Below are 27,025 nucleotides of genomic sequence, written 5' to 3' on the forward strand. Positions count from 1 at the left end.
ATCATTTTTGGGTCTTTGACCACCGAAACACATGTCAAGTCCTCTAGATCCAATAATAAATCTATTTAGGACTTTCTCACTGTTCAATTGATAAGGTTTGAAACTGAAGAAGAGACACAGACTAGTAATGATGACCATCTTGAAGTCGGTTTGGTAAGAAATTCCATCGATGTTTGGAGTCATTGCATTCGTGGAGAGGGCCAAATATTCAAGGATGCTGCAGAATTTTGAAAATGTGCTAAAAATTATGCAGTTGCTACGAAACGGTCATTTTTGTATAACAAGAATGATAATAAGAAGGTTATTCTTGTCTGTAGCACAAACAACTGTTCTTGGAGAATATATGCTTCAAGACATAAAGATGACAAACTTTTTGGCATTAGAAAATGCAATCTAATTCATACTTGTAGAGATGACAATCTTCGTAGTAGAGGACATCCTAAAGCTGATGCTGCTTGAGTTTCTAATATTATGATGGACAGATTGAGGGGAGAGCCCTCGTATCGACCATGCATGATGTTGAAAGATATTCACAGAGATTATGGGGTTGAGCTTAATTACAACAAGGTTTGGAAAGGGAAGGAATTGGCAATGCATGATATTCATGGTGTAGAGGAGGGGGCGTATGATAGATTAAGATGGTATTGTAGTGCTATCAAAGAAACTAATCCTGGAAGTTTTGTCGAGTGTGAAATTGATCATTGTAGTAATAACTTTAAATGATTATTCATCTATTTCAACGCATGCGCAACTGGTTTTATCAATGGATGTAGGACCTTAGTTTTCTTGGATGACACTCACATAAAGAATAAATACAAGGGATGTATTTTGGTTGCTGTGGCAAAGGATGCTAATGATGATCTTTTCACATTAGCATACTCAGTTGTAGATGCTGAAAATGATGATAATTGGGTATGATTTTGTTTCCAACTTAAAAGTGCTCTGCTTTCACATCGCTTTATTGGGTTCCATGAGTTTACCTTTTTCTCTAACAGACATCTTGGAATAATCAAGGCTATTCAGTTAGTATTCCTAGGCATGTCATGCCTACTGTTTAAGGCATTTGGTAGATAATTTCGTGAAACAGGTTTGTCTAATGGTATACTTTTGTTAGGAAACATTACTTTTTAGATATTACTTCGTGTATACTAGTTTATATTCTTTTTTTTTTGTTATTTGAATGTAGGTCATGCGAAGCCTACCCTCTTCATAACAAAAAATATTGGTCATCTGTTTTCAAGAAAGCTGCATATGCCCTATCGAGACAAGAGTTTCAAGAACATATTAACAATATAATACGGTCAATGCCACTTGCTAAAGACTTCATAGTATCTTTGTGTCCAAAAAGTTGGGCAAATGCATGTTTTCTAGGAAATCGGTGGGGTGTCATGAATAATAACATAGCCGAATCTTGGAATAATTGGGTTAAAACAACACGTTTTCTTCCTATTGTGCCCATGGTGGACCATATACGCATTCAAATTATGGACATGATGCATAGACGACGTGAAGCAACAATGGGGATGGTTAAAAAATTGAGTCCATCAAAGGAGAATGCTCTTGCAAAAACATATGCGGAATCTCGTAGCTTGAAACTGCGTAAGGAATGTGGCTGGAGTTTTGAGGTTGTGGATGGGGATAAATCATTTGCTGTTGATTTGTCTGCTATGACTTGTTCGTGTAGAGCATGGCAAGTTAATAGGTTTCCATGCAAACATGCATGTGCAGCAATAGAGTCAAAGTCATTGTCATTATATGATTTCTGTGACAAATACTTTAAGATAGACTTGTATCATGAAAGCTACAGAGGAATTTTAAATCCAATCCCTACATGTCACATGTATAAGTCCAATCCCGAGCACCCATTTGTAATCAATGCTCCTGATGTTCGAAGTCAACCAGGCAGAAGAAGAACTCAAAGGATACCTTTACAAGTCGAAAAACGTGTGACAAAGTGTGGTCGATGTGATGGGCGAGGCCATAATCGATGCAGTTGCAAAGAAGCCATTAACTAACTCTGCTTTTGTTTTGCGAAATAGTGTGAAATTGTTTGATTTACAAGTAAATCACTGAAATTTCTTTAACGAGCATATACTCATATATTTGAACTAAAGATTATGATTGTTCTAAAAACAACTAATATGTTTTCCAATATACAGGAAAAGTGGGATGATAGAACAAAGAAGAAGCGAGGATGCATCGACAAGAAGGTGTACTCGATCTAGCGGCAGTATTCGTGGCATGTTATTGCGTTGATGGTCCTTTTTTATTATTGTATTCTGTTAAGTCAGTGACTCCTATGTACTATTTATGAAATGTGAGCTTATTAGTAGTTGATGTTTGAGAATGGTGTGATAACTATATTTCATACTTTTAGTAAGTGACTTGTATTTGTTGTTGTTGTGTCAGTGTATTTTCTAAAAAAAATTTACAGGACCTAGTTACTAGTTGATGTGGGATTTAGGGGATTGGAAGGGGAGGAACAGCCATTGAAGGGAGGAGAGAAAGCTAACATTGGAAAAAATGAGATTGGAGAGAGTCAATTGTTAGTGGAATAAGCAAAGCTAAGTGGCAGGAGCTAGCCATTTGTGAAAATGAAGGGTGAATTGTCCAGGAGGACTTGGAAAGCTGAAATGCCCAATCTGTTAGAAGGGATATGAATTACATGTATGCACAATTTGGCTCAGTAAAATGAAATATGGTCTTGATGTAGACACATGACCCGGTATCTTTAGACAGTGGTGCATGCCTAGATGAGTGGAATGGACCATGATACAATAGATCCCCCTTTTTTTTGGATTGTATCTGTATAATACTAGGTAATCAAGGTGGTTTGAAATGCAATAGAGAAGAATTTTTAAAAGGAGAAGCAACTTGAGAAGAGAAGAAACATCCAGGCCAAAACCTATGACTAGGAGGGAAAAGAATGATGATAATAACAGCCTGGGATATTTTTCTCATCTTCTCCCTCTATTATTCTATTTTCCTTCTCGAGTTGAAATTAAATGGTACTTTTAACCTGGCTAAAGCATACTAAAAATTCAAAAAAGAAAACTATCCTAGACTCAATTGATTCAATTCCAATTATCTTATGATTTGAAGTGATTATTCTAAGTGGACCTAGATTCAGCTGATTCAGCTTGAACAGTGGCTAAAATATGCTGTTTTATTGGACTCTTTTACTGCAATTACTGCATGTATTTCAATTTGAATATGTACTTTTGAGTTTTTTCTTTCCGAATTATTAGTTGATTGTTTCACTAACATACTTCTGAATGTTGAATTCATACTAGGACTTTTTGATACAATCTCATCAACAAAATAAATTTGAAACCATGTTTATTGCCACAAGTGTATTGTTTAGAATTTCATAGCCATGTTTTATTTTTCAGTACTTCTAAGCATGTAGTTGAAATATTGAAGAAATTTGTGTTAAAATATTTCTATTTGAATCTTGAAATCTCACAAGACTGGTATTTATTGTTGTCATGATTTTGGTATCATGTTCTGACAATGGATTGATTTATCATAGTTTTCTACAGCTTGTAAAAGTTTTGTTTCAATTTTTATTGCATTATCACCATTTTTTACTCAACCATGTGGGCTCTCCCTAATTGAAAAATAATTTGTGCGTTCTAACCTTTAATACTGTTGCTCTTGTTAATTGCAGCCTTTAATGCTCATTGTCCCTGATATTCATGATGTTTATACACCTCTCCATACTGATGTAGTCGTTCCTCTTACTGAGGTTAGCCAAGCTTCCATTTTTTGTGTACCTTTATGAATGATTTTATTTTTCTTTGATCGTGGTGCGGTGATCATCCTGAAAATTCAGTGCCGCCAAAGTGTGGAACAGTTGCTAGAGAGCATCCCAAGCCTGTTTGAAAATAATAAGGTTTCTGATTCTGCATTTGGTGCTGCTATCAAGGTAAAATTAAACTCAATTTATAGTCCTTCTGCCTTTACTTTTTATTAGGTGGCAGGACTTTTAGGATACCACTTCTACGTAAGTTATGGCGGCTTCAACTATCCTGCTAGTTAAACAATAGTATTGAATAACTGGCCTTTTTATTTAATTGAACTTGATGTTTGAGAGTATTGTTTTGTTAGGCTGGATTCTTGGCGCTTAAACCTACTGGAGGAAAGCTTCTTGTTTTTCAGTCAGGTAAGCTGGAAAATCTATTTCATTAAATTCATGTTTATATTAACTATTGACAGCATCTTTACAATTATCATTCTAAATTTGAATTGGACCTAATGCCCTAATAAATTATTAAACTGTTATATTTTTCTACATACATGATGCCATTCATCCTGCATTATGTTCCAGGTTATCCACTTTTTGCCACATAATAGACCACATTTCTGAATGTTATAATTAATAGTATATCTTAAATTTTTTACTATGTCTGGAAACAACTCCCAATTCTCCCGTGTAGCACTTGATCAAAGGACCAGAATAGGAGGTTTTATGCACAATGAGTCAGCAAAAAGTTTTCAAACGCTTCCAATATATTTTGGGTTGATTTAGTTTCATGTATATATTTTATCATTGTGTTCAAGCGTTGTGTTTTTTTATCATCAGATGTTAGAAATCTAGTTTACAGAATAGTTGAGATTCATGGCCTCCTGTAGTTGTACGCCAGAAATTTTTTCCTGATGGCATTGTGGTTTCTGGTCTTCATTAGCACCACTACTATCAGGCGGTTTTAAAGTCCTAATTATTTTGAGTTCACTTTTGAATTTGATTCCTCGATTGAGCACTATTCAAAGGCTATGTCTCCAATCAACATGCAGGTGAAACATCCGATCCTTGATAGGCATAACGACTTCTATACAACACCCAAGTTGGATGACTCATGAGTACACTCACGTTGCACCCAGAGACAACGTTGATCTTGGGGAATTGCTGAAACCTCTATAAGGTCCCGAAATGCTAACAACTTAAGTAGTGGTCCCCAATGATGGTGAATGCTTTGCTGGTGGACTGCAACAACGACATAATTTCTGGTCTTGAATGCATCTATGAGGTCCCAAACATGCAATATTTCTGACTCTTTCCTCCTTTTTTATTGCTTGCTCGGCACATCCACTGGCATCAACCCGACATTTATCAATCCAGTTGGGGATGAGAAATAACGGCTTGGCTCGAGATTTCAGAATTTGATTCAGTGGTTTTTTTAAAAAACCTCTTTAACTAATATATTTGTTTGTTAGTCTCTAGTCTTTGCATCATCCAGTCTTATCAACTATTTGAACTATCAAATCTATTAGTTTCCTTTAAAAATGCCCATATGATTTATTTTCTCTCATTTACATTAGTGATTAATACATATTCATTTTTTATATTATTATGAGAGAATTGCCAAGGATGTATTGGACTATTATCTGGTCAGTTCATTTTGTTTCTCTAAGACTATCACTAAAACTTATTTTTTTAGTATTGATTTTTTGGTGCTTTTTGAAGCATGAAACTATGGTGCTTGCTAGGCGATATGAGATAGTTAATAAGTTAGAGTTAAACTAGCTTGCCTTGATGATGATAATTGATGGAGCAATTTCCTTACAGTACATATTATAGTGCTAATTAATGAATTAAATTAAATGGTCATTCCCAAGATAGCTTGTGGAATTATGCTTTTTTGGTGAATGTATCCTACAGATTAAGAAAAATGTGATCAGCCATAATTGGTTTTATTGTCAGAGAAGACTCTACGCTCTGCCACTTTCATGTATTCTGCCAGATAATGATTGGAGATGATCTTTTAAGTACTCTACATGGTTATACTTCCTTTCTCTAGCATGGTCGTGAGCTGGGTTGATGGCATTTTCATACAGGGAACAGCTAGGAAAGAATGAAAAGTAAGGAATGAGGTTTAGGCCTAAACCTTTTGCTGCTATAATATGGTTCGAGTATAAGTCCTCTGGCAGTGTGACAGACTATCTGGCATGTGATACTTTAATTCAACATATAAGATAACGCAATGGGTCATATCACCTTTCATAGTGTGATTTGATGCCTGACCTTTATACAAATTGAAACAAATAAGCCCAGAATTGGCTTTGATCATGTTGGTTTGAGTTGTGGACTAGTGTAAACCTACTGGTATGGTACAAACTTGTTTGGATCATTGACGCCTGTCAATACATGCTAATCCATCTTTAGTAAGTGTGATCAGAAGAAGGATTGATAAAGCTTGTAATAGTCAGTTTACTGTGTTCTGTATCTATGAATTCTTGTTTCTCCTTTTCTTTTCCTGGCATGCGATGCTTGCAAAATAACCATGTTCTCCACCTACATTTTGTAGTCTTGCCATCAGTTGGTATTGGATCTCTTTCTTCCAGAGAAGCTGAAGGAAGAACTAATGTTTCTGCTGGTGATAAGGTAAAATGTGATATATGTTCTTTCTTTTGTTGTATTTTTCAGTTAGCTTATAGTTATTTGTTTATTTTGATTATCAACTTTTTGTGACTTGTCGGGAATTATGGTTGGTTGCTGTCTGAATCTGGATTCATTTTTATCCTCGTATATAAATTCTCTATGTAGTTTTGGTAAATTGCTAATAATGAGATAAGCAAGCTATAAATTCTCTACTTATAAATTTCAAGTTTTGGTTGACACTACCAAACATATTTCTGATTGATGTCAATGTGTCACCTGCGCCAATATAATTTTGATGGCACCAACTAAAACTGGGCTATATCAATAGGTACTATCTTAACCCAATAAAGATTCTCTTCCCATAACTCAGCTTTCAATCCAGTCTACTAGCATGTGGAGGAGATGAAATAGTAAAATGTGAGAGGGTTAGTAAAAGGACATGCTTTGATTTCAAATGGAAACAATAGTACTCTTCCTATAACTCATGCTTTGATTTCATAAAAGCGAAGAAGGGAAGTGGTGATGCGCCAATGATACTTGGCAGCAGTAAAAGGAGTGATGTCAATGCTGAAGAGTTTGAGATGCATCTATTTTGTAATTATAGTGCTCCAGTTTCAATTGTGTTAAGGTTCAACTCTCAGTGATTATCTATGTACATTGCTAAGACTAACCCCAATGTTGGATGTCTTAGAAGCAATCATTCAATGCATGACTCTTATTCTGGTAGAAGAAAGATGCAATCATTACTCATATTACATTTTTGTAACTAGTCGTTCTTGAATCTTAATGGACTTTATAATTGTAATAGACGTATATTCAGAGATGTATACATTACCTCTGGCCTCATGTTACTAATGCATGTGGGCAGACCATTGCCTCCTTTACTGACCAAAGAAAAAAAAGAAACACACTAACGGTAACTCACTTTGAGAATGAAAAAGGTCATCAACTGATGAGTTTAGGTGGCAAGAATTTACTATTTAAAGTTAATATGACTTGTGCTTATTATCTATTAGATTGCAGTATGTCTATTCTAATTTTCTTCTATTGGATGGCAGGAGGCACATAAGTTGCTCCAACCAGCAGACAAGACACTGAAAACAATGGCCATTGAGTTTGCTGAGTACCAGGCAAGATACTTTATCTTACATCGCTCCTATGGGGTTGAATTATTACTAACGAAGCTTTACCCTATAGGTTTGTGTTGATATATTTATCAACGCACAGACTTTTGTGGACATTGCTTCCATTTCTGTTGTTCCTGGAACCACAGGAGGACAGGTGATTTTTTTGAACTCCTTTGAACTGGGTGCAGAGTATAATACTTTTTTGGAATGCTAATATTGCAGTCTGCAATGCTGTGCTTAGATTTCTTTAGTTACTGATCTTGTTACTAAGACATGTTACTATATGTAGTTCATAAAATGCACTGCGTTCACCAACATAGAGTCGTGTTACTGGATCTAGTGATAGGTTATTGTTCTGACAAGGTGTTGAAGTTATTATAATCAAGGATTTAATTACCATGATGTGTCAGTTAGCATAGCTGAAGAATCTTATCTGCTTCCAATCAATACTGACATAGAATTGACATGACGAAACTTCCAGAGGAGGGCAAGCATGAGCTATCTGCTGGAGTCTGACTGTTAGGAGTAAGGATTGAAATCTTGTGTCACTTTTGGTTGGTGATCTTGTCCGAGCGCTGAGTCGACGGACGCTGGGTACGTGACGCTCTCCGCTGGTTCTGGCTGATGACGTGGATCTGCGGCGAACCTGCAAGGAAGTCGGGCCGGGAGGGGGTTCCCGGCGACGACCCTCCAACGCTCAAGTCAGGCAAGAGAAAGATATGAAGTGGCTCCAAAGATGCAAGCTCGCGTACCTCCGGTGAAGTCTGAGGGCTCTTATATAGAGCTATGGGAGCTTGGTGCACACATACCAAGGTGTACACGTGTCCTGTACCATACCGCAACATGGGCTTGTCAGAGGAGCATGTCTGACGCCATACTGCTACAGTCCGAGCATCTCCTTGATGGGACAGCAGAACCCTTTGTCGTACGATACTGAGTATGGCCTCTGATAATCGAACGTGCCTGTTGTCAGCAACAGGGGTTACTGAGATGACGCCCCCACTGTCCCATACCTTTTGACTTCCTCCTCCCGGGCCGACCGTCAAGCCGCTCGGCTAGAATATTTACCTCTGATCTGGCGTAGGTGGTCGTCCGTCCGGGAAGATTCAGGGTCGTCGCCTGCTCGGATCACCTTGCCTGACACCCTGGCCGAGCGGGCAGTCCGCTCGGCCTAAATTCTCTTGCCTTGCACCGCGGCCGAGCGGACCCTCCGCTCGGCCATATGATCTTCTTTCCTTCATTGGAACCCCGGGCTCACGGCCAGGTGGTTGTATCAGTCCGACCGGGAAGATTCGCGGTCGTGTGCTCGGCTGAGACTGTTCCTTTACGGCATTGCTGTCTTACGCCTCAGCCGAGCGGGCTACCCGCTCGGCCAGGCGCCCCTGTTCCCCATGAGCGTCGGAAACCCGACTCCCCGTCGGGCTGTCTTTGATTCCGCTCGGACCCGTTTGGCCGGTCAACCCATCGGGACACCACCCGATCGGCCGGTCGACCCCACCGGTCCACTCCTTTCGGCCGGTCGCCCCACCGGCCCACTCTGATCGGCCGGGTCCCATGTTGCTCCCCTTTTGCCCTTTGACCTCTACGTGGCGTTGACTCTCCTCCAGAGGAAGTCCCCCGACTGAAGTCCCCCGACCTTACTGCCGGATCAGTTGGCATAGGTGAAACTTACCATCCAGCTCGCCAACTTACCAATACTTTTTAGTATAAACATTCTGTAGTTAGAACAATTCATGCTGGCTGATATCTCATGGTATCACAATGTACTGAGCAAGTAAAAAAGATGGAAATTATTAAAATGACTTTTATAGGGCGATTTAACAAACTCTTAGTGTCATGTACTTGGTTGTTTTAGGATTGAGCTTCATCTCTTTGATTAGGGTCCATAAGCACCAGTTTCCTTTCCTAGAATATTTTAAATATGAAATCACGTCAAATTCCTGTCAATGTGGTTACTGCCCATTGTTTTGCTCCTAATGTTCTAGGGGTTGATATTTAAGCTTTTGCGTAGTTTGTTATTTATTAAACAATGTTTAAGGTGCCAAATCTGGATGACTTCATATCCCCAATCCTACTGTTAAAGTTTTGGTTGCTACTCATACAGACAGAATAATTGTTGGTACTGATAATGTATGAGTAGTCTGCAATAGCAGCACAACCTAATGGTTCATCTAACAAGGTTTTTTTTACGCTTGATAGAAAATTAATTATGTTTGGGCTAGATAGAGATGCCCCAATGGAACAATAAAATGCATAGAGATTGATTAACATTTGGCTCATATCATCGCTGACAAAAGGAGAGCCTATTTACTAATAATTCGTCTTGAATCTCTACTGATAAAAGAGAATATAGAGCAGTTTAAGAATGATATAGAAGTCAACCTGTTATGCTTGCAATTCAACTTGTTCACTTTCCTCTCGGCTGAAACTGCAACACACACTTGTAATTGAACACTCATGAAAACTACAGTAAATGCTGTGAATGAATCAACCCTACTGAGCTTCTTGTATGCTGCACACTAAAAGGAATAAGTCTCACTATTGTTGACAACTTCTTGCGTGCCGATTGATTGTTGGCACATCAATTTTATGCATGAATTTTTAACATTGCGTTCTTTTCAAATGAATCTTCTTTGTCATTCATCATGACCACATAAGCCAATTGTAACAGTCTCAGAACAATTGAGAGCGCCAGATGTAGATTGAGCATGCATACTGAGGAGGGGGGTGGGGGGGATGCTTCAACCCACCCCAACTAATCATTTAGACTCCACTATAAACATATGGGTTATTGTTGATGGATAATGGGCTTCCATGGTTCCAGGCAACAATAGAAGTCATTGGGATTATTGTTGTTGGACAACAGGCAGCCATAGTTTTAGGTGACAATAGAAGTCAATAAACTTGCTATCATCTGACCATTGGTATGTGGGACGTGTGAGACAGACTGTTTCCATTTGACTGGTATGAGTACCACAGTCAATTAAACACACTTTATTCTGTTTATCAATGTCTCCATACTATAATAGTATCATTTAGCTATCAATATATGAGAATAAGATATTGACAAACAAACTGTGCACTGGACTAGTAAATTCAATTTTCATATTTGATGCTGCAGGTATATTATTATTATCCATTTTCCGCTCTCTCTGATCCTGGGAAACTCTACAATGATCTTAGATGGAACTTAAGTAGACCCCAAGGTTTCGAGGCAGTGATGCGTGTTAGATGCAGCCAGGTAAAGCTATCTGGCATGAAACTTTTTGGTGATTGAAATGCTTGCTATCATAAGTTCTCATCTTTGGAATTAATCTTTATTTTACATTTTTCTAGGGCCTTCAAGTTCAGGAATATGCTGGAAGCTTTTGCAAGCGTATTCCCACTGATATTGATCTTCCTGCGGTAAGTTGCTCTGAAATACCATAACTGACATAGTTAACTATACAATTCCAAAACGCATCGTGGGAAGCTTCCTTATGCAGTGATCTGATAACATGGAAATTTTTTTCTTTTTCAATTATAAAATTACTAAGATAAGAACTAGAAATCCATAATCCTAAATAAAAATCTAGAAATTTTCACCAAATAGCATTTGCTAATTTTCATTAATGAATTAATTGAAAATTTGCAATTTTATTAAGGATTGACTTTTATGACTTCAACCAATCAAAATATGTACAAAACCTGAGTGCATGTCGTCTCCCATGACTTTTCCCTTGTCCATTGTTGTTATGGTGTCTATTACTTTGCAGCCCATGTTTTCTCATATTGATGGAGCACCACGCCTTACGCTTCAGCTTCAGTGACACACTATCCCATCTAGCCTCATCCTGCAACCCCATTGTCAACTTGGCTCCCACAATGCTTCTGTGTCAATGCCCATAACCTTTCCCTCCCACCTACTCTAGGTTCCACCTTACCCTCTGCTGTCTAGCAACAGTCACCCTCATCTACCTTACCCAAGTCAGTCAACCTTGGTGCCATTGCTTTCTGCTACTACAAAACCTGATTGGATTAGGTTGGGTTGTCCATCAGTGTTCTGGATCATGATATAGCTCAATTCTGGAATAACTCTGATCCCATGTGAATCTGAATCACTCAAAGCTAATATGGCATAGCATATGGCTCAGCTTTCTGGAAATTACATTATTTAACTCTACCTACACAACCACTTGAAATGGAAGGTGATATCTGCTCTTATCCAACATCAAGATATCTACTTACCTTCTAGACCTTTAGAGTTATTTTAATGATGTATATCAATTATTTGTTCATGTCTACACACGAACCTGATCTGAAGATGTCTGTGTCACAGATAGACTGCGAGAAAACAATAATGGTCACTTTCAAACATGATGATAAATTCCAGGAGAATTCAGAATGTGCCTTTCAGGTATGCAGCAGTCTATGCATCCAGAAGATACTTTAATAGGGGGTCTTTTCTCTTATTTCCAAACCTAAGTGTGCCTTGTCCTTGTACATGATCTTGTCGATTGTGACTTTTTCTTATGCTTCTTTATGCAGTGTGCACTTCTTTACACTACTGTGTATGGGGAAAGAAGAATTAGGGTCATAAACCTCTCCCTTCCTTGCACTAGCATGCTTACTAATCTTTTCCGCACAGCTGACTTGGATACTCAGTTTGCTTGTATTCTCAAGCAAGGTGAAATGCTTTAAAAGCTTTTATTTGTTTTTATATTTTTCTTCTTTTGATTCTTCTGTAACTTGCTATGCTTTGATCTACTGTTCGTAACTTAAATAACTATGTTTTTGTTTGTTTAGACAAGTATTACAGGTCCGTTCCATTTGAAAACTGGAAGTAATTGAACTTGTTAAGAAAATTTGCAGTATGTTTGAAAAAATCTGACAATTGAAGTATTTTTGATGTCTGGAATTTCTAGCTGCAAGCAGCATCCCAGTGAACTCTCTTTCTCAAGTTCGTGAACAAATCACAAACCTATGCATCAACATCCTACATGCCTACCGTAAGTTTTGCGCGACAGTATCATCTTCAGGCCAGCTAATTCTTCCTGAAGCTCTTAAGCTATTGCCTCTATATACTCTAGGTATGACCATATTTAAAGAACACATTTTTTGCATTGATGTATCTATTATTAGCTGTGATGGTGTCTACATATTGCTAGGTTATAGAATTTCGCTGTTGGGATTATTTGATGCGTAAGCTAATATATTAATGCCATGAAATGTATTGTTACATTGATGACTAGCTAGGATATTTTTATTGCCTAATTCATCATTGTTCAATATGAATAGAACTGTTGGATTTTGCATGGCGATATTGCTACAATAACAAACTATGTCTGAACTATTTGAGGTTGACTAAATAGACCATTATCATGCTGCTAGACTCTATATAAAATCATAATCGCCTTAAAGTAATTTGCATTATGTTAAATGGAACTCTGTTTTTTCTGTCACTTTTAGTTTCTACTCTGATGAATTCAACTTGTAATCTGATAGTTTTTCATTTCTGTTTTATTCTTTTTTGTGTTGTTGTTTAACCTTCCTTTCTTCAAAGGGTAAGTCTATTTGTCAAAAGAAATAAAGTGTATTGAAAAAAATCAGTATTGGTCATATCGAATTGGTAGCATCACTGGAATCGAAATAAGTTAAGATTAAATCAAAGAAGAGAAATTAAAAAATGTATTGTGTTTAATGAAATGCATTATTGAAATAACATATTTTAAATAATAAGAACAGTTAATAAAATTAGATTATTAACAACTAATGTCATTATAATCTCAATTATATCACATTATTGTTATTTCTAGTTTGATGATATTTGTTTTTTTTTATAATATACTAAAATAATTAATAATGTCATCTTTATTCATATAAAGTCATTAAGAAATAGTGGATTATTAATATGTAGGTAGAGGATTTTAAGGATTCTATTGATAAAGAGAGGTACTATCAGGGTTTGAAGTGCCGAGCCGTGTCGCCCAAAACCGCAGGAATTTATCGTTTTGGTGAGGAAGCGAAACTGGCACAATAGACGAACACATTCGCCTTCGTCATTTGCTCGCGATCGACACCTCTGTGTCGCTGGAAGCGTTGCAAGACGCTTTCGGCGGAGGCGTTACGCGACACTTCTGTCGTGGAGTCGCGCGACGCTTATGGCGCCGCTAGAAGCTTCCCGTGATGCTTCCACTGGCGTCGGAAGCTTCGTGCGATGCCTCCGTCGACACCGACGGAAGTGTTGTGCGAGCGCGACTCGCGGGATCGCTGTCTACAAGTACTGCAAAAGAAAAAAATTTAATTAATTAAATAATTCCCAACTGGAGTGTGATATTTTAAATATGCTTTTATAACCCTAATTAAATTATCCCTATAAAATATATAAAAATATATTTAAAATTTTAAAAAATTAAAATTTTAAAAAATTAAAGTTTTTAAAATTATTAATTGATATTATAAAAAATTCTTTTTTACTGTTTTAAATTTATCTATTTTTTTTAAATTCTAATAAATCATATTTATATTCTGATAATTTATTATTATTATTTTTTATTTTTTATTGCTGTTTAATTGATATTTTGATTTTTTTTCTATTTTAAATATATAAGATTTAAACTAATAATTAATTAAATGAATAAACAATTAATTTATATGATTATGATTATGATTATGTTTTATCAATGTTTTTAGTCTAGTTCCCTTATATAAGAATAAGGGAGACGTACAAAATTGCGCAAACTATAGGGGTATTAAACTAATGAGTCATACTAAGAAACTTTGGGAAAAAGTAATAGAAAAAAGATTAAGGAAGGAAATCATAGTGACAGAAAATCAATTTGGGTTCATGCCTGGAAGGTCGCAAATAGAAGCTATACATCTTCTTAGACAATTAATTGAAAAATATCGGGAGCAAAAACAAGATCTACACATGGTATTCATTGACTTAGAAAAGATATATGATAGAGTCCCAAGAGAAATTATATGGAGAATTTTAGAAAAGAGAGGTGTTAGTGTAACATATATTGAACTAATTAAGGATATGTATGAGGATGTAACGACCAGAGTAAAGACTTCATGCAGAGTAGCTGAAGCATTTCCAATAAAGATAGGGTTACATCAAGGATCAGCTTTAAGTCCCTATCTTTTTACATTAATTATGGTCGAACTCACTACACACATTCAAGACATAGTACCGTGGTGCATGTTGTTTGCAGATGATATTATTTTGGTAGATGAGACACGTGAAGGAGTAAATGCTAAGCTAGAATCTTGGAGAGAAACACTAGAAGGGAAAGGTTTTAAGCTTAGTAGATTAAAGACGGAATATATGGAATTTAAGTTTAGCAATATTAGAAGTAATGAAACAATTGTTAAGATAGGAGAGGACAAGTTGCCTGGAACCGAGAGATTTAAATATTTAGGATCATTTTTACAAAATGATGGAGGGATTGAGAGAGATGTCTTACATAGAATACAAGCAGGATGGGTGAAATGGAGGGGAGCGTCGAGTGTTTTATGTGACCGTAAAGTACCTCTTAAACTTAAAGGTAAGTTCTATAAAACTGCAGTTAGACCTGCTCTGTTATATGGAGCTGAATGTTGGGCTATGACTCGAGCACATGAGCAGAAGATGAGAGTTGCAGAGATGAGGATGTTAAGGTGGATGTGTGGACATACGAGGATGGACAAAATAAAAAATGAGAGCATTAGAGAGAAAGTAGGAGTTGCATCTATTGAGGAAAAACTCAGAGAGACACGTTTAAGATGGTACGGACATGTACCTAGATGACCAATAAATACTCCAGTTAGGCGATGTGAAACTATGATAAACATGCATATAAAACGAGGAAGAGGAAGACCAAAAAAGACTTGGTTAGCAACAATAAAATAAGATAAAATTTATTTAAATATAGATGATGATATAATAGGAGATAGAGCTCAATGGCGTAAAAGGATTCATATAGCCGACCCCACCTAGTGGGAAAAGGCTTGGTTGTTGTGTTGTTGTTGTTGTTAATTTGATTAATTAATACATCTTTAAAGAAAACTATATTTAATTATTTTTTCTAACCATGTTAAGTTTTTCAAACTTATATAAAATCAATATACAATTTATTTTTAAACACAATAAACATATTTATCTAATAATTACTATATATAAATAAAAAAATACCGAAACTGTCAGCACGATACGATACTGAAAGTGTATTGTTCCGGTCTGAGATTGAAATCTCGGTACGGGTTGAAATTTTAAACCTCAGGTACTATGCTATATTCTCTCTTGATTGAGACTAACTGTTAGGACCGAAAGTGAGCTAGAGGGGGGGGGGGGTGAATAGCTCTTCGTTTGCTCGTCGCGCTTCGTTGCTTCGTTTCTTCAAGAGATGGCAGCAGAAATACAAAGAAACAATTACAAACACGTTAACACTTGGATTTTACTTGGTATCCACCTCCAAAGGAGGTGACTAATCCAAGGATCCACACAACGCACGCACCCTCCACTAATGAACACTCCTTTTCGGTAACTACCGAAGGCGGAGAAGCCCTACAAGACTCTCAGTACAAAAGAAAGGGAAGGGATACAAGAATACAAGCACAAGCTTACAATAGGCGTAGAAAACCCTAACCCTAACTTTTCTCCTTGCCTTTGATCCGCCTCTTGACTTGGAAAGCTTCCAAGATCCTTCAAGAACTGGCGATCTGAGCTTGTTGAGAGAGCTGTGGAGGAGCTGGTGAAGATCTGAGATGAGAGCGTGGAAGAATTGCTGAAGACAACGCTCGCCTGCAGCTCAAATACGACGCAACGGTCGGATCCCAATCGATTCGATTATTCCCAATCGATCGAGGAGACTTTGGATCGATCCACGGATCGATCCAGAGCGCCTCTGTGCTCTGGGAAAAATGCCTGGATCGATCCACGGATCGATCCAGCGCTTAGAGACGTGAAACAGCAGCATCCCAATCGATCGACTGATCGATTGGGACCTTTGGATCGATCCATTGATCGATCTAGAGGCTTTCTGTTCACTGGAAAAAGCCTGGATCGATCCACTGATCGATCCAGAGGCTTTCTGTTCGCTGGGAAAAGCCTGGATCGATCCACTGATCGATCCAGTTCTTGGTTTCTGCCCAAAACCAAGTCCCAAGCCTCCCAAACCAACATCCGGTCAACCTTGATCTGTTGGTACATCATGCCTAGCATCTGGTCACTCCCTTGACCTGCTAGGACTCCCCACCAAGTGTCCGGTAAATCCCTTTGACCCACTTGGACTTTTCTCTTCGTGCCAAGTATTCGGTCACTCCCTTGACCTACTTGGACTTTCACCAGATGTCTGGTCAATCTTGACCCATCTGGATTTCCTCGTGCCAAGTATCCAGTCAATCCTTTGACCTACTTGGACTTCCCAACACCAGATGTCCGATCATCCTTGATCCATCTGGATTTTCCTTTGCCTGGCTTCACTCACCAGGACTTTCACCTTCTGCCTAGCTTCACTTACTAGGACTTTCCATCTGCCTGGCTTCACTCACCAGGACTTCCCTTCTGCCTAGCTTCACTCACTAGGACTTTCACCTGGCTTCACTCACTAGGACTTTCACCTAGCTTCACTCACTAGGACTTCCACCTGGCTTCACTCACCAGGATTTTCCTTCTGCCTAGCTTCACTCACTAGGACTTTCACCTAGCTTCACTTACTAGGATTTTCACCTGGCTTCACTCACCAGGAGTTCTCAGTCAAGTATCCGGTCACTCTTGGCCTACTTGACTCTCCTTCAATCAACCTTGTATTGTCAAACATCGAAACCCAAATCAAGACTCAAGCTTGGTCAACCAGGTCAGCCTTGACCTGAGGGATATTGCACCAACACTAACCTCTATTGATCAACATTAAGAGTGATTGATAAGGTGCTTGGTTTAGTTACTGAGATCGAAGTGTTAGGGCCTTAATGTAAATATTTGGATCTGTTTGTAAATTTTATATATATAGAGAAATGGTAGCCTACGAACTTTTATCTACGGAATGGTACGGACCACCTGCCACGTCATTTTGTTTTTCATAAAATCTTTTTCTCCTCTGTTTTTCCTTCGTTCTCACCGAACCGAAGCAGGTCACTGCTCCTCCTCGCGCGCCCGCCACCCGCCCGGTCGCCGGCCATCTGCCCACCGCCGGCGGCCTCCAGCCGCCGCCGGCGGCCTCCAGCCGCCTGAACCAACCCACACTATAGCCAAGGGGTGAACCCGTCGGGGATCGTGGCATGGATTCCGGCTGTTACCGCCTGCCCACCGCCGAGCTGAGAGGAAGCCTCGACGGCGAGGGGATCTAATTGCACCGGATTCCGACTACGATCGCGCCGGATTCTGGCCACGATCGCACCGGAATCCGGTCGCGATCTCGCCGGAATCTTGTGCGATCGAGTCCAGTCGCGATAGCGTCCGAAATACGGCCGCGATCGCTCCAGATTGGGTTCCTTCTCAGCTCGATTCTAGCCGCGATCCAGCGTTATCACGACCGTGTTGGGCAGGCGAACGAATTCCGGCGCCATAGCGTCTGGATTCCGGTGCCATCGCGTTCGGATTCCGGTGCCATCGCGTCCGGATTCCGGTGCTATTGCGTCCAGATTTTGGCGCGATCGAGTTTGAATTTTGGCCGCCTGCCTCCGGCCGCGATTGCGGTCGGAGGCAGTGGTCAGGCGGCCGACGGACAGGTGGGTGGCCAGCGGCGACGAGGCGCGGTGAGCGTGGCTTCGTTACAGCGAGAACGAAGAAGAAAAAAACCATGAAAGAGAAAATATTGTATTAAAGAAAATAAAATAATATGACATGGCAGTTGGTCCGTAACAATCCGCAGGGTAGAGTCTGTAGCATAACAATTATATATATATATATATATATTATTATTAGGGTCTTGATTAAATACTTCAATGATGAATAATGTATATAAGTAGATTGGAGTATTTAGGGGATATAACCATTAATTTTTCCCTTCTGTCTTCATGGTAAGGGAGCCTTCAAATTGGCACCAGCCTTCCTTAGCTTTCGCCACTCGGATTCACTAGGTAACCCTTGCACCACCTCACTCACATCCCTCATCTCATGATTTCTCTGCACCCTTGTTACCACATTGTAGCTCACTAATCTTGCCAATTTTCCAGGTTCACAAATAGATCATGCCGGATCATGGCTCTAGAAACACTAATGTTTGAGTACATGTCATTCCCAAATCAACTGCCATCTGCTGCATTGCTAGTGTTATTCATCGATAGTTCTTGATAGTTGTCACCATTAGAATCGCTAGTCATCCTACACGTATGGTCTCCTTTTCTTCCTATTTCTTGGATTTTTTCTGGTGATGGATTTGATCTTCAATAGCTGCTTCATCTTCTTGAGCAGTGGAGCTGTTTTGATCCTTCCTATAGTCTGTTGTTCTAAAAAAGACAATCAACACAAGAACTAGACTTGAGGAGAATGTGAAATAAATGCTTTGGACCTATTTATGTGAAGAAGGATTTTAGTTTTAGGGAGGAGGGAAAAAAGAGGCTGTTTCAGTGAAAAAAGAATTACAATATCAGCTTTCTTGACTACCACATGCTCAGTCTACTCCTTTGAATCTTTCCAGGTCCATTTATATTAGTACAAAAAAAAAAAGAATGAATAATGTTTCTTGGGCTATAATTGTTTGTCTTTGGTTAATGATTTGTGGTTGAAACACCTCACTATCTGAGTTACTGAGATTCCCAAGTTTATTAGAGCCTTATGGGAGCTTATTAATGCTCTGTTGCTTCCTCTTTGTCAGTCTAATCTCAGCCTTATGAGCATCCTTTGTGCTTGTTTTCATTCTACTAAGCTTGGGCACAGACTAAAGATCTATAAACTGATATCTATTGAGCTTATGATATTATGATGTGATTGTCTCTTTATGTCCTGGCAGTTTAATATGGAGATTGCCACATATATTGATTATATTCACACTGTAGTTGATCTCCAAGATATTTTTCTGATAATTTGAGATGTAAGGGTCAACTAGATCCTCATCATTGTGTTTCTTTCATCGAGAAAAGTCAAGTCATTCTTGAATAGTCATCATAAAGGTAACAAAATTTTTAAAAGCTTTGAAAGACCATAATGGAATGACTCATTTTCTCGTTGCCCATGTCAACATTCTCCCTATAAAACTTAAATTATGTGTGAATCATTTTCAAACAAAAGACGTTTACAACTTAATTAACTCTAAAGATAGGAAATTAAATCTATCAACAGATATAAAATGTAGTATGTATTAGCAATCTAATTATTTATTAACTAAATATCATAATTAATTACAATAAAAAATTATTTCTGTTATTAATAATTCAATTCACTAAGTACTGACACTGTAGTGGCATGACACAATAGGTATTGAAACCATATTGTTCCAGCCAGAGGATGAAGTTTTGGGTGGCTTAAAGTTTTAGGGAGGGAAGGTGAAGTTAGGCATTTCACAGTAGTCTCCTAATTTCTCTTTAGTCTTTACATCAGCTTTATCTAATACTCTGTCTAGAGGGTGAACTTATATTTTTATACTTTCTATTGATTTAGGATGTTAGATAGGGATTGAGTTGGTGTTAATTAAGTGAGATGTTTTCAAGGACTCTTACCTTTTGTAAATAGGTTATTAATAGGTTCTGTTAGACTTTTTAGGTCTTCCAATTTAGCTCTTATGAATCTAAGCCCCTCTTACATTCTGATAGAATCTTATACATCATCTACAATTTTCTCATATCTCTTATAATTGTGGTGGCACTATCTATCATCATGGCAATTTAGATATAGAAAATAAAATTGCATGATATTCTAGAAAAACAAAATGGACAAATACACCTTTTAGGACCAAGGAATGTGAATTTTGTTGGACTAGGATATACACACACACATACTTTAAAGGTAAAATAGAATTGATTTTTTTTTAATGGCTACTGTGCATATTCCCTTATGTTTTTTTTTATAGAAAAATTAAAGATATCCCGATGCACGAAGCTCCCACCAATGTGGGGTCCCAGGGAAGAGTTTATTGTATGTCTTACCTGCTTTGCAAGAGGTTGTTTTCGATTTTAGAAAAAATAACTAAATGCAAAAAAAAAAAATTTATTATGCTTTGAGATATTACTATCTTTTACCTCATCATGGTTTTATGTCATTAAAAGTTTCATGTTCGATTGTCTTTTTTCTATACACATGACTATTATTTACTTGTGAACCACTAATCTTTGTTTTTGGTCCATGCCATTCAGCTTTAGTTAAAAGCATTGGTTTGCGAAATGATGGCCGGTTTGATGATCATTCTTACTGGGCTAGCCATGTTATGTCACTTTCCATTTCATTAGCTGTTCCTTTAGTATATCCCAGAATGATATCTATTCATGATCTTACTTCTAAGGTATTTATGATTAATTGTTGATTTTAGGTTGAACTCTAGACTGAACTGGTACTTTCAGTGCTTGTTTGAACTTGAAAATATATCAATGCTACAGGAAAATGCTGGTTCCCTTTCATCTTCCAATATTCCTCTTTCAAGTGAGCACATTAATGATGATGGAATATATCTACTGGAAAATGGTGAAGATTGCTTAATCTATGTTGGAGATATGGTCAACCCAGACACACTTCAGAAATTGTTTGGAGTTACTTCTGTGGATGGACTTCCAACTCAGGTCACATGCTTTGTTACTTTTATCTTTGTTTGTCCATCTGTGAAGCTTCATAGGCACGATCAGTTACATTTTTTTTGTTTGTTTGTAGTAATTTACAATGGTAAAAGTTGTACCCATTGGAATGAATTCATAGGCATTAATGTACAAAAAGGAATTTGTAGGGTTTTACGCTGTTGCAGTAAAAGATAATTTAACTGAGGGTTGATATTTTGATCATATAATGCTCTGACAAATTTTCTAGGTTCAACTAGCTGCGTTCTAATTTTCTAGTTTAAGAATATAATGTTCAATTCCTAATTATGATGGAAATGTTAGGATCGTTTGTCACGCCCCAGAGGAGTCCTTGTCCGAAGAAATTTCGGCAGCATCTCCCTTGTACGGCGGACAATCTGAAACTTCTACATAACCCATATACCTCAGCCATAGGCGGCTGGAATAATAACAGTAAATAAAACCAATCACCACGCAGTTTATATAAAGATTCAGCCTCTGGCTGTCACAACCACGCAGTTAATAAAAATAAACAACATAGTAATACTCTGACTCGAAATCAACCCTACTCAACTACACTCGTAAAGCCCAAATCCGATTTTTCTTACCTCTTCTGCCGTCCAGGCAGGCATGTAGTAGTATAAAATCGAAAACAAATCCATCAACGAGACAAATTATATAATATCTAAGTATTCAACATCCAAATCCAAATATAGTCAAGTGAGAATAAAAAACAATACAAACGATAGCAAATAGCTGGAGGTCTGCAGGGGACTAGCAACTGGAACTCCCTCCTGACAGCATCAACCTGAAAATAACAACAATGGAGGCGGGGTGAGTCCAACACTCAGCAGGTACAGTTGATATGCAAAGTAAAGAAATAACACCTAGCACTAATCATGTGTACAGTCTCCTGATAAGAAAGATAAAAATGCATCTGAAGTAAACAGGAGAATACTGTACTAACCAGGTCCTGAGTATAAGGTCAAACAGTCCGAGGGATAAGGAAATCCTGTATGCATGTCAAACATAGGTATCCAAACAATATGCAGCATATAAATGCAGCAAACACAAACACAAGCAATAAATGCATCATGCATATGATGCCAATGATGCGTCCTGGTCACCCCTGATGTCAGTCGATCATCTCACACAATAGTGAGGCCGAGTGGGTAGGGCTGTGACAACTGTGCACTCTGTCGTCACTACTCCTGATGAGTGACCGAGTGGACGGGATGCTGTCGGAGTACACCTATCCTCCTACCCCAAATCATAAATGGGGGAGCACAATGCTCTCAACTCCCGGTACACGATGACGGGGAGGAATCCCTGCCGGATAACTCGTTGTGTCACACTACCCATGAGCGGACCAACGGTGCCTAACAGAGTCCCTGCTGCAACACACTCTGCCTGAATCGACCACTAACCCATGAGTGGTGGTGTGTGCAGATCCATGTAACTGGCGATGTGCTCAACAATAATGGAGCGGACTATCGCACAGCATGCAATCATGCAAATGATGCATGGCAATAACCATATAAACATCCTGACCTAATCCATATATATAGAAAAGTGCACCCTAGGTCAACGAATCATATCGAATCAAAGGTACACAGAAGGTATAAAAACCTAGGTCCTGAACATGGTGAAGCATGGTATATCACTACCCCCTATAAGCATGTATAAACAGGTAAAATATACATGAGATGTAAATCAATCAATCAATCAAGCACGTACCAAGATTTGGGTAGTGATTAACCGAAACAGATAAGAAACACAATTGATGCAATATGTTAATTTCATTACTAAGCATATCAAAGACAAAAAAGTCAAAAGTACCCGCCTCCGACAAAAGAAATGTCCAATCCGTCGTCGAGATACCGTCTCGAATCAAGGTCCTGTGTCACCAAAGCACATATATTTTATTTAGCTACATTCATAAAAATAGCTAAATAAAATCCCCAAAACTAATTTAGGGTAAAACCCTAATCACATAACCTCAATTACCTATTTAAATCTAATAGTTAACTAGGGTTAGTAACTTAATCCCCAATCAACTCATTAGATTAGAAATCCAACTTAAATCCACTACACAATTAGATTTAAAGTTAAACCTAAAACTAATTCTAGTAACAAATTCTTTCTTTTCTTCACAGTACACATTCTTACCTTTGCTCTTGATCCAAAACCCCTGACAATGCTTGTTTGAGTGCTGCCGGCAAGAAACACCACTAGAACCAAGATCACTTCCAACAAATCCTCACTGGTTGGGACCAAAAGAAGAGATCAAGCAGTGACGATTACAAATCAAAGAATATACCTCAATCCTACCTTACTCCGAGACCCCCACAGTTTTAAGAAAGAATAAAACAGTGATCCTTCTTCAGTGGTCGGCAACAGGAAGAATCCACAGACTATGCCATGCGCGGGAGGCAGCCGACTGATGCGGCACCACCCTTTGATCTGCTCCAACAAAAGGGGCGACTGAGATCTCCACGGTAAGGCGAAGGGTGCGGCGGTGCTACTCGGGTCGGCGGTGGCTCTGTGCAGAGCTCGGCGTGGAGAAGGTCGGCGGTGCTGAGGCAGAGGAGGAGTCGCCGGCACTGCTCGGCTTCGGCGGAGATGCTAGGGCTCGGCGGCGGGCCGGCGCTAGGGCAAGGAACCGCTCGGCTGAGGAGAGGGAGAAGAGAAATGCCAGCACCTCTTGGTCTCGGCCTTTTGCACGTGAGGGAAATGAGGAAAATCGCAGCGGCAAGGCTCGGGCACGGGTCGGCGTCGAGAGAGGAATAAGAATAAAAGAAAACGAAAACAAATAAAGAAAATAAAAGAAAAAGGAAATGTAATTATAAACATTTCCTCGCTTAAATGGGGTAGCCTAAACAGGCTTTTCCGGGCCCTGTATTCATCCCCGTTACCTCGTCCATACGAGCTCCGAAAAATTCCCGAAAAATTTCCAAAAATTTCTGAAAATTCCCTTATTAATATTCGCCTATTTTCGGTATTTTACATTCTCCCCCACTAATAAAAATTTGGTCCCCAAATTTCGTTATCTACCATCAGCCAGTACTAACAACAGATACAGAGTATAAATGCTGAACGGTAAATAAATCACATACCTCAAGTGAAAAGATGGGGATATCGAGCTTGGATCATATCCTCGAGCTCCCAAGTAGCCTCCTAGTCTGAATGATGCTGCCATCCGACTTTAACCAGCCGGATAGTCTTGTTCCGCAACTGATGCTCTTTCCGGTCGAGAATCCGTACCGGAACCTCCTCATATGTAATGTCAGGCTGAACTGGAACTGGAATATCTGCCAGCACATGTGTCGGATCAGGCACGTATCTCCTCAGCATCGATACGTGAAATACATCGTGAACGCCTGACAGGGACGGTGGTAGTGCCAATCGGTAAGCTACCGCTCCGATCCTCTCCAAGATCTCGAAAGGACCAATGTACCGCGGAGCTAGCTTACCTCTGAGGCCAAATTTCTTCACCCCTTTCGTGGGTGAAACTCGCAGAAATACATGATCGCCAACAGAGAACTCTAGTGGTCTACGTCTCCGATCAGCGTAACTCTTCTGGCGATCCTGCGCCTCTGACATCCTCCGTCTGATAGTACGGACCAACTCTGCATCCTGCTGAACTCTATGAGGTCCCAACAACTGAGCCTCTCCAACCTCATCCCAAAGGACAGGTGTCCGACAAGGTCTACCATACAACGCCTCAAACGGTGCCATCTGGATAGCCGAATGAAAGCTGTTGTTGTAGGTAAACTCTACAAATGACAAGTGGTCCTCTCAACTGTCTCCAAAATCCAATACACAAGACCTCAGCAAGTTCTCTAGAATCTGAATAGTCCGCTCTAACGGTCCATCTGTCTGCGGATGGAAAGTTGTACTGAAACAGAGCTGCGTGGCCAAGGCCTGCTGCAGACTCTGTCAAAAAAAAAACGAGACGTGAACTGGGGGTCTCTATCTGAAATAATAGTCGAAGAAACACCATGTAATCTGATGATCTCTCGACAATATAGATCTGCCTATCGATCCAGGGAATTAGTCTTCCGGATCGCTAAGAAGTGTGCAGATTTGGTTACTCGATCAACGATAACCCAAATCGCGTCATAGCCTCGTCGTGTCCTCGGCAATCTCACCACAAAGTCCATAGTAATATGTTCTCATTTCCACTCAGGAATAGGAATCTGCCGAAGTAAGCCGGCAGGTCTCTGATGCTCGGCCTTCATTCGCTGACAAACAAGACATCTAGCTACAAAATCCGCGATATCTTCTTTCATGTCGTCCTTCATGTCGTTCCACCAATAGAAACATCTCAAATCTTGGTACATACGGGTACCGCCTGGGTGGACAGCAAATCATGAGCGATGAGCCTCCGGAAGTAACTCCTATAAGACCGGATAAGACTGAAGCACGCAAAATCTGCCTCGGTAGTGTATAACACCCTTCTCGTCTCGTGTAAACTCGGTCTGCTGCCCGGAAGCTATCTGACTTCCAATAAACTGACAATGCTGATCACCAGCCTGAGCCTCTCGGATCCTAGTCCTGATCGACGACTGAGCAACCATGGTAACCAGAATACCCTGCTCTGTCAGTCCCTGCTCCTCAAGGTCTAACTCAGAAAAACTCTGAATCAAATCCGTAACCGAAATCCGGTGGCAAGCTAAAGTCCCTCTGGACTTCCTGCTGAGTGCATCTGCAACCACATTAGCTTTTCCCGAGTGATAGCTAATGGTACAATCGTAGTCCTTCAGGAACTCCATCCATCTCCTCCGTCGGAGATTATGTTCCTTCCAAGTAAATAGATATTTGAGACTCTTATGGTCAGTGAGAATCTCAAATGTAATGTCATATAACTAATATCGCCAAATCTTCATGGCAAAAATAATGACGACTTGCTCCAGATCATGTACAGGGTAGTTCTTCTCATGTTCCTTCAATCGACGAGAAGCATAGAAGACTACCATATCGTGCTGCATCAAAACAGCGCTCAACCCTGAATAGATGCGTCGGTGTAGAGGACATATCCGTCCTCTCCAGAATGTAACACCAAAATCGGAGCCGACGCTAGTCTCCGCTTCAACTCCTAGAAGCTGGTCTTGTCATCCTCAGTCCAAGTAAACTTCACGTCTTTCATGGTCACGCGGGAAAGTAGCATAGCTATGCGGAAGCAACCCTCGACGAAAGGTCTGTAATATCCTGCGAGTCACAAAAGACTGCGGATCTCCTACACTGATTTCGGCTGCTCCCAACGGTAACAACCTCTATCTCCTGTGGAACCACGGTACACTCCTACTGGTGACCGTGTGTCCCAAACATCATAACAAAAGACAGTCCAAACCAGCACTACTGATAATCACATATAGATGTTCTCGTCGAATCATCTCTAGATCTATGCAAAGGTAGTGTACGTGACTTACCTCGGATCCGTAATAGATCACAACATCGTCCACAAAGATAAGGGACACCTATCCAAACATCCTCGACATACCAGGATCATCGAGTCCCTGGAAACATCTAAGGCACTGTAAGCCTATATGGCAAAAACCAATACACATAATGTCCGTATCACAGACATTCCTATCCATAAGATCTCCAATAATAAATCAAAAAATCTGATCATCAATAACATAAATCACCAAAGAATAAATCCTCCAGGGTGAGAGCAACACTCCATCACAGGAAACACCACATATGTGGGAGCAACGCTCTACCACAAGAAATCCTCAATATGTTGAAGCAACACTCCACCACAAATAATCTGAAATATGTATCTGCAATAAATATAGGAGCAATGCTCCGCTACCAGCAATCCGTGATATGTGGGAGCAACGCTCCACCA

The 27,025-nt window shown here is 39.4% G+C and overlaps 1 protein-coding gene across 1 annotated transcript; it reads left to right on the forward strand.

Annotated features, from left to right (window-relative positions):
- The first annotated feature begins 1,968 nt into the window (after positions 1 to 1,968).
- Positions 1,969 to 21,442, forward strand: LOC121967952 (protein transport protein Sec24-like CEF). The gene is made up of 16 exons (XM_042518489.1): positions 1,969 to 2,061; positions 2,160 to 2,210; positions 3,671 to 3,748; positions 3,836 to 3,928; positions 4,111 to 4,165; positions 6,309 to 6,385; positions 7,441 to 7,512; positions 7,580 to 7,663; positions 10,631 to 10,750; positions 10,846 to 10,914; positions 11,828 to 11,905; positions 12,037 to 12,175; positions 12,414 to 12,578; positions 20,761 to 20,906; positions 21,001 to 21,180; positions 21,422 to 21,442. Exons 1-16 carry the CDS (start codon positions 1,969 to 1,971, stop codon positions 21,440 to 21,442), a joined length of 1,521 nt encoding a protein of 506 aa, XP_042374423.1.
- Positions 21,443 to 27,025: the final 5,583 nt, after the last annotated feature.

This window comes from Zingiber officinale, chromosome 3B, assembly GCF_018446385.1.
Source record: "Zingiber officinale cultivar Zhangliang chromosome 3B, Zo_v1.1, whole genome shotgun sequence".
Classification (NCBI taxonomy): domain Eukaryota; kingdom Viridiplantae; phylum Streptophyta; class Magnoliopsida; order Zingiberales; family Zingiberaceae; genus Zingiber; species Zingiber officinale.

Excerpts from the sequence above, each read along its gene's own strand:
- LOC121967952 (XM_042518489.1), top strand. The coding sequence starts at position 1,969 with ATGGGCGAGGCCATAATCGATGCAGTTGCAAAGAAGCCATTAACTAAC. Across the intron at positions 2,211-3,670 it reads GAGGATGCATCGACAAGAAG|CCTTTAATGCTCATTGTCCC; the intron begins GTGTACTCGATC and ends TGTTAATTGCAG. Across the intron at positions 3,929-4,110 it reads CATTTGGTGCTGCTATCAAG|GCTGGATTCTTGGCGCTTAA; the intron begins GTAAAATTAAAC and ends TTGTTTTGTTAG.